This window comes from Gavialis gangeticus, unplaced genomic scaffold (assembly GCF_001723915.1).
Source record: "Gavialis gangeticus isolate Ggan-Ray unplaced genomic scaffold, GavGan_comp1, whole genome shotgun sequence".
Lineage (NCBI taxonomy): Eukaryota > Metazoa > Chordata > Crocodylia > Gavialidae > Gavialis > Gavialis gangeticus.
The window spans coordinates 4,043,283-4,051,836 of NW_017729032.1; the positions used below are offsets into that span (position 1 = coordinate 4,043,283).

Sequence of the window (8,554 nt, forward strand, 5' to 3'; positions counted from 1 at the left end):
AGGAACGTAACTACGACGTTAAGCGAGGAGTAGCTGTACCCTGTTTTCTGCACATCCTTTCTTAACATCTGATGAAGTGAGCTTGGCTTCATGCAAGCCTGTGCTCTGTATATATCTCTTATTTAGTTCATCTATAAAGGTACAGATCTACCTTGCCTTCTAAGAGATTAGGAGCTCCATTTGTTAGCGCCGTTGAAGTAGGATGGGTTAGGAGAGCTAGCAGAAAAGCAGAGTAACACACATACACACAAACACCCCCAAAGCAGAGAGATTGCCCCTGCCAATAGAAAACACACACTCCAGCCCCCTCCACTTGTGTGAGTGTGTGTCTATACCCTGTACTAACCCTTGTGTGATGCTTGGTCTCCCTTTAGTGACTGCACTGTATACAGAGGTTCATGAGCCTGCTGCTGCCATTAAGCTCATGGAGCCAGCTTGTAGCTCAAGCCCTAAAGACTCTTGCTTTTAGAGCCACGCATCAGGGCTTTCGTCCCCCTGCAGACACAGTCACCAAATGCATCATGACAAGCGCTCTCATACACCCGGGGTCTGCGCACCCTGCTGTGATCTCTGCCCAGGTGGAGCTGAACCGCAACTACCGGATGCACATGCTGCAGCAGAAAGTGGCCAGCTCAATCTTCATCAACTCCCGGAGCGTGTTCCTGCGGACGGACCTGAAGGAGGGCCGCTACGTCATCATCCCAACCACCTTCGACCCTGGCCACGAAGGGGAGTTCCTGCTCAGGATCTTCACAGATGTGCCTTCAGACTGCCGGTGAGGAGCCTTCCCCCCCTTCTCCACAGCAGCTGGTGGTGCCAGCCTCTGGGCTGAAATGGTGTAGGTGCCTGGCGCCTTTAACTTCATAGAAATCATAGAGGAGTAGGGCCCTCCGCAAGTCGTCTAATCTAGGCAGGATCAGCCCTAGCCAAACGATCCTGTACAATCCATAATCTAAATACTACATGAGCCAACAGACATAACACTCTAACCTGCCACAGGCAATGCAGAGGATCCCCAGCAGCCAAAGTCTTGCTTCTATAAAAGCTTGTTAATATACGTTCAAGGGATCCCAGGTAAAGGGCTATGCCCAAACCCCCATAGTCTGTACCAGTCTGATCATGGGGGGGAAATTCCTTCCTGACACCAAATGTGGTGTTGTTCTGACCCTGAATAGAGGGACAAGACACTCTCGCCAGGAACCACTGGATTTACATCCCAGCAGGAGCATTAGCACAGCCAGTCACAATCCCCAGCCTTGGCTGCAGCCAGCACTCAATTAGGGAAAATGAGGGTTGGAAGGGACTTCAGGAGATCACATCTAGTCCAACCCCCTGCTCAAAGCAGGACCAGCCCCAACTAGCTTATCCCAACCAAGGCTTTGGCCTTTGAGGAAAGCTTAAAAACTCCCTGACACATGTAGCCGATAGGCAGGGAGGGGTAACCAGCAACCCCCAGAGCAAAGCCTCCTCACAAACCACTTGAGGAGCTGCTGGTTGTTGATGACGGGTATCTGGGTGATCTAATGGGTTAAAGACCTGGTATCTAAACCGAGGTGAAGTTAGTGGGGAAGGAAAGGGTGATCCATTGATTACAGCCTGGGACTCAGGATGCCCAGGTTGAATCCCTGCTCTGCCACAGACTCTCTGCATCTCTTGGGGCAGCTCACTTTGACCAGCAGTGCTCCAGGTCCCCATCTTTAGAAAGAGCTCATGAATTTTCCTATCTCCTCGTTCTGGGTTCTTCATAAGACACATACTAAAAGAGATTAGGCACTTGTGTGCTCTGGTGATGGGGACCAGATTAAAGCAGTAACCGGGGAAATAGGGTAGAGCTTGCTGCTAAAATGGAGCTTCCTCCCCACTACCCTGGCGACACACTGCATGTGGTGTGGAGCCCCAGTGCCCTGCCTGGTTTTCCCCACCACTCAACAGGATTAACTTTTCGGTCACCAAGCCCATAGCGGGGTTGGCATCGTCTTCCTTTCACTGGTGACCCAGTGTCAGGAACCAAGATGCCTTGCTTCCCACCCCAAAGATGTCCTGAAAAATCTTGGGATCTGCCTCGGACCACAGAGCGATGGTGTGCCAGCATGAAAGAGAAGCTCAAGGCCCGCGAGCTCTGGGCTTGGTAACAGTGAAGGTTCACTTGCCATTGATCTCCTTTGCAGAGAGCTGACCTTGGATGAGCCTCCTCACACCTGCTGGAGCAGAATGTGTGGCTATCCACGAGTGGTGTCCCAAATCCATGTCCTAGCAGCGGCTGGGCTCAAGAATCAGGATTCCCAAGGAGGTACTGGCCTTTTATTTCATGTTCTGTCCAGGCATAGAATCATAGTCCTAGAAAACGAGGGTTGGACGGGACTTCAGGAGGTCACATCTAGTCCAACCCCCTGCTCAAAGCAGAGCCAGCCCCAGCTAGATCATCCCAGCTGAGGCTTTGTCTAGCTGGGTCTCAAAACCTCCAAGGATGGAGAGTCCACAACTTCTCTGGGTAACCTGGTCCAGTGTTTTACTAACCTCCTACTGAGAGAGTTTTTCCTAATATCTAACGTCAACTTCCCTTGCTGCAACTTGAGCCCATTGCTCCTTGTCCTGTCATCTGCCACCACTAGAAAAAGTCCAGCTCCATCCTCTTTCGAACTCCCGTTTCAGGTAGTTGAAGGCTGCTATTAAATCCCCTCTCAGTCTTCTCTTCTCTAGATGAAATAAGCCCAGTTCCCTCAGCCTCTCCTCATACTCAGTTTGTGGGCAGATGTTTGCCCTTCGTTGGGGCACACAAGCATGGACCCTCTTGGCAACATGGTGCAAGCAGAGGACGGCCCTTGTGTCTAGCAGTTATCTTGAGGTCTTGTCAGCTGATGGCTTCAAACAGTGCAGGGAGATTTGTTACCTACAGGCATGACCCACGCACAGCACAACAGAGTTGCTGGGCAAACTCCATGGTCATCAAAACCAAGGGCGGGAGTCTTGATTATGCTGCGGTAAATCAGGAGCAACTCCATTTAATGCAAGCTAGGATCAGTTACCGAATGGCTATGGCCCACCTCTAGGTGTATAAAGACTTGGCTTCTAGTCCCAACATTGCCACTGACTGACAGATTATCCTTGGTCAAGTTATTTGCCCCCTTCCTGCACCACTCGTTCCCCTCCCATTCTTGATTAGGCATCTGGATACTACACTTTTGAGCCTGGTGTGAGAACCTGTGTAGGACAGATGATAATGTGGTGAAAGGCATTTCCAAATCAACGTGAAGTGAGAACGATGCAGGGTGACAGCTTTCTCCTGCCCTTCATACATTTCCCTGGTTTTCATGGATTCGCACAATTTCACATGTTCTTTTGCTGGGCTGTATACATGTTGGGGAAGGAGATTAGTCAAGGCAGCTCCTAAACATCAAAGCTCTCACATCCAAGGCTCTGTTGAGATTAGTCTTGTGGCCGCAATATTTATTTATTTCACCACGATGCTGCTTGCCTCTGGAGAGGTGGCTTTTCTTGCCTACATGCATCTACTCAAGTTTCACCGCTTTAATCCATGAAGTCTGCACCCATGAAGTCTGTACCCCTTCTCAACCAGCGTAGCGCCGCTGAGATCGGTGTAAAGGGTCCTTCCTGGCCTGCACGCTGTGGTTTCCCAAGTGATTGTTTCTCTCCTGTGCCCCAACCCAACTCTTGTAGGAGGTTTCCGAGGGAGTGATTTATGGGGTGGAATTTGGCTGCAGCCGGTGGAATTTGAGCCTTGCATGGTTCCTCTCGAAAGAGTGGGTGGATTTGGAAAGCACAGCTGTGCAGCTGTTTCTGATCTGTGAAGCAGGGAGCTGGGGGAAAGATATTGAGGAGGTAATGGGGAAGCCAGCTGAACGTTTTCTCTGGGAGAAAGCTCCAAGAACAAGTGATGCTTGGCCCTTAGATATGGGCTGGTATGCTCCCGAGCTTTCCCAGCATGTTCCTGGATGAAGTGCTGCCACATGGTTGGGTTTCCTTTGTATCTGTCCAAGCCAGGAGCGCGCACGTGAACTGGCTGCTGAAACCCTGCAACAAAGATCGGTTCCCTGAAAACCCGGCAGCCTGGTCCTCTATCCTCCTGGGGAAGCGTTGATTCATAAGGGACCATTCTCCTTCCACTCTCGTCCACAGCCCTTTCTCCACACCACCACCTAATGCACAGAGTGCTTTTCCTATAGATCTTACCCTCCACATTCAAACCCTTCCTTAAGCCATGTGTCTCCCGTGTGGCCCACAAGAGCAGTAGGGCAGTGGAGCAGGCTTCCTAGGGAGGTTGTCCTATGTTCCTGCGACATGTGCAATGCTAAATAAGTGCTGCCAGGTAGGACGGTATGGGTTTCAGTCACTGCAATCATTCGACAGCTGTTTGAGGGGGCTTGAGTTGACACTTCCCATCCTGTAGCCCTGGTTGGTTCTTTTTCACTTCCTCTGTGGCTTCCTCTTCCTTCCTGTCTCTTGCCGTAGGACCGGGGTGCTCAACCTTCAACCCATGGACTAGATCCATCCCACAACACCATGTCATCTGGCCTGTGGGGCTGGAAATTTGGTGCCAGGAGAGTGGTGCCACCACTTCCTTGCTGCCAAATCTCCAGATCCATGGGTAGCTCCAAGCCCTGTCTGCTGAACCCCAGCATGCAGTGCTGAGCCCCAAAGGCCCAATCTGGGTGTGGAAGGTGGAAAGGAGCAGTGCCAGGCCCCCAGGACTTAATACCAATGTGCAGGGGGTGGGAGGGGGCAGTGCCAAGTCCCCAGGGCCCAATCCCAGTGCACAGGGCAGGGAGGGGGTGATGCTGGGCTCCAGGGCCTGTCTGGCCCACACAGAGTCTGTCCCACTCATCTAGCCCATGGGGCCAAAAGGTTGAGTACCACTGCTGTAGACAAACATCTGGCTATGAGTATGATTTAGGGTCTAGACCATAATCCTGCAAATCCTTCAGTACATGTTAGACCTCAAGCATGCGTCTAAGCTCATTGGCACGAGTGGGTCTAATACACACTGAAAGTATAACATTTGCCCAAGTGTTGGCAGGATCGAGATGCAGATGATGGAAATCATTTTTTTCCTGTGATTCTCTGCTTCTGGGACTGGAAGCATCAGGGATGTTGGTTTAACTCCAGCAGGGTGAGGAGTCAAGGGCCAGGAGTCAGCCGGGCAGAAAGCCGGAGGTGAGAATGGACCAGGAGCTGTTCACAACCTAGAAGCCCCATGTGTTGAGCGGAGTAGATCATGTGCTGGGACAGTCCCTTGAAGTGAAATAGCTGGACCAAAGCTTGTCTTGCTATCCAGCTAGGAGAGTAGCTGGTTAGGTGCTGGAGCAGAGGCTTAACCCTTGGTGGTACTATGCTGAGCAGAACGACGGGGCAACAAGCCCTCCGGTCCAAATGAGCTTTTCTTTCTCACTGAAGTGTGTAACACTGGCAGCCAGGTGGGTCCTTCATGTCTCTGCAGTGTGTCCCTCAGTTTGGTCTGCACTTCTCTGAGTGACTGTCAAGGTTTTCTAAAGTGATTTTGGGTGTCCAGCTGGAGTCAAGTTATAGTTGACCTAACTATCAGAACGTGCAGAGAATTTGCTCACTGGGAATCAGGGATCTGTGAAGTATTTCAGGTTGGATCATCCAAAATCTCTAATTCTACTGGGACACCTTGGCCTAAGTGTTGCAGTGATGTCATTTCGCTGCTTGGGAAGCTTTGCCAAGTAGTTGCTCAGCCACTGGCTCCTACACAAGGCTGGCAGCACACGTCAGAGGAATGAGATTGAGCAGTGTACATCTGTAGATGTTAAAGAGCATTGCCAAGGTGATCATGCATCACTGTCCCGCTTGATCAGGGCTGGTTGCCTGCCTTCATTTGTGGGTTGTAGGGTATAACTGCTGCACAAAGGACCCCAGGACCAATGGAGAACGTTAGTTTCTGCCAGACATTAATTCTGTCCCCTTTGCCAGCCGCTGACCCCTACGTGATCATTAAGTGCGAAGGTGAAAAAGTTCGATCTCCGGTGAAGAAAAACACCCTCTCTCCAGAGTTTGACGTTAAAGGGCTCTTCTATCAGAAGAAACCAGGACAGCCCGTCATTGTTCAGGTAATCAGTCGACAGTCTGCTCAGGTCCTCTCCGACCCTAGAAACTATGACAGTCTCTGGGCCATGAGTAGTCGCAACTATTTCTGATTCTTCTGCTAGCCTGCTGAACAACTTAGGCCAGTTCCTTAAATCCTCCTGTGCCTCAGTTCCTTTATCTGAGCAGTAGATACATTGACCTCACCGGGGTCTTGCGAGGTTTAGTTATTTAACAGTTGAGAGCCACAGAAGTTGACTACAAAGTGTTATTTTGCCAGGCTTTTGACCTGAAAGCTGGGCTTCAGGACATGTCATGCATCACGGAGGTCTTCCTGGCCACATTCTCAAACCTTTTCTCAGACAGATCAGCTTTCCCTTTTAAGACACATGCTCTGATTTTGAAGGGCTGAGTCTGGGAGGAAAGGTATATGTGGTGTGCAAGTAAGCATGGTGCTTACGGGGCAATGTTACTGGCTTTGTCCTGGTCCCCTATCTGTAAAGTGAAAACAACAGGACTTTCTTCCTCCCAGCCTGTATTGTTTGGTGTATTTTGATTGTGAGCTCTTACAAGCAAGGTCCATCTCGTGCCAGGTGCATGTACAGCACCATGGAGCCCCAGACATATTTGGGGCCCCTGGTGCTGCTGTAATGGAGATAGTAGAATAGAGCTGGAAAGACAACCCTATGTGTCCTAGCTAGATGTTCACAGACCAACTTGAAAAGACCTTGTGTAGCCCACAAGTCACACCCCCCATTTGTGTTTTACTTCCCTAGATCTGGAACCACAACCTCCTGAACGATGAGTTCTTGGGTCAGGTGGCTCTAACAGCTGATCCCAATGATGTCCAGTCCACACACACCTTACATCTCCAAGACAAGGGCAACAAGCAGTCCAATGACCTTCCAGGAACCATCGCTGTGAAGCTTGTCAGCAGTAGCATCCTCACCAATGTCTAACTCATCACAGACTCTTCTTCTAGGGCCATATATGTGTATACATTATATACAGCATATATACTGTCTGCAAGTTGTATGAACTATGCATGCATCCCAGTTAAAAGCGCCAGTCTTGTGTTTTCAATGTTTAAAAAAAAAAGAAAAGGTGCCTTTTTGGGGAACCAAAACCATTTTTTTCTTCAGATGAGGCATCCTTTGCAGCCCATACTAAAGAAGTGTGTGCTGGTGTGCCAGGGCTGAGCGTGTAGTACATTCTGTGACAGCCAGAGCGAGATGCCACAATGCTGTTTGTTTACATGGGGGTGTCCCACACACGCACACGCAGGCGGACCTCATGGTCCTCCCAAGCACTATGCGTCTTAAATCAACCTGCTTGGGTTTTAGACAACCATATAGACAGTCATTTCCACCAGAGTCTCATTTGCATCCTGTATCTGTAGAAACACATTCAAGAAGTAGATAACAAAGTAGTTAGGTTGACCTGGAAGTTTGTATGTGTTCTTAGCATGGGTTTGTATGTCGGCCGTAAGGCAACTGGATGAAGAAAGTATCAAGGTATTTCCGCAGTCTTTCTCAAACCCAGCCAAACTGGTACCGCTTGACAAGACAAAGATCATGGATGGTCCATCTAGGATCTGCTGTCTCCACATGATCTGCCTTGCTAAGTATCAACCCGAGTCTTTCACTGCTAACTGTGAGATATGGAAAAAGCTAACATCCATAGCGGTTTGGACCACACACAGCGGAGAGCAGGTAGCCAACAGTGGCATACCAAGGTCCAGCAAGAGACTCCATGTTCAGACAAAGAGGGGATACCGAGGCATCGGTCATGAAAGCCTGAAGCTAGCAGAGCCGGTGTTTGGAGAGTGTTGCTCAGTAGGGGCCATCTCAACCACCTGGTACAGGTTTTCAGTGTATAATTTGAATACCCAGCACCTCTATCCTTCATAATTTTTTACAAACTAGACCTAATTCTTCTCTTATGTGTTTTTATACTGGCATTGTAGCTTCTATCTTGCCGTGAAGGAAGGAAGAGGAAAACTGGTCCTAGCACACCTTGAAAAGACAGGTACATAATTCATTGTAGAGGCTGGTTATCACTTTTAATGACCAGTACACTGATTACTTATTTGAGAGACCCCTCCTTTTTGGAGCTGGCTCACCTTGAAGTATTTCACAGATACTGACAATTCTGCTGTCTCTGTGCCTTGATCTGCCACCTAGTTTACCATACAAACTATATTAAAGTTGTCTCACTTGTTCCCATTGGTAGCAGAACTGGGCTCTTTTTAGGGGATCATTTTTGGAAAGCAAAGCAGTGGATCCTAGTCTCTTCCCTGAGTGTCTGGCAAAGGCAGGTTTCAATGCATTACAGTTTTCTCAATGTGCCTTTAATAATTGTAAGATGGAAGAATTTTCCTTTTAAACCTAAGTTAACGAGAACCAAGCCTTTTGCCGTTGGCCACAGGCAACATATGGAGATGAGTCTTGTACTGCTTCATGGACAGACATTGATAACATTTTTTTTATAAATT

General features: G+C 49.2%; 1 protein-coding gene across 3 annotated transcripts in view; it reads left to right on the forward strand.

Annotated features, from left to right (window-relative positions):
* Nucleotides 1–7,730, forward strand: part of CAPN5 (calpain 5) — a 95,743-nt gene extending 88,013 nt beyond the window's left edge. For all 3 annotated transcript variants that reach the window (XM_019524502.1, XM_019524501.1, XM_019524503.1), the window contains exons 10-13: nucleotides 579–775; nucleotides 2,169–2,290; nucleotides 5,950–6,086; nucleotides 6,837–7,730. In XM_019524502.1, coding sequence (XP_019380047.1) covers nucleotides 579–775; nucleotides 2,169–2,290; nucleotides 5,950–6,086; nucleotides 6,837–7,019 — 639 coding nt within the window. In that variant the 3' untranslated portion in view covers nucleotides 7,020–7,730. The remainder of the gene's footprint in view (nucleotides 1–578; nucleotides 776–2,168; nucleotides 2,291–5,949; nucleotides 6,087–6,836) is intronic.
* Nucleotides 7,731–8,554: the final 824 nt, after the last annotated feature.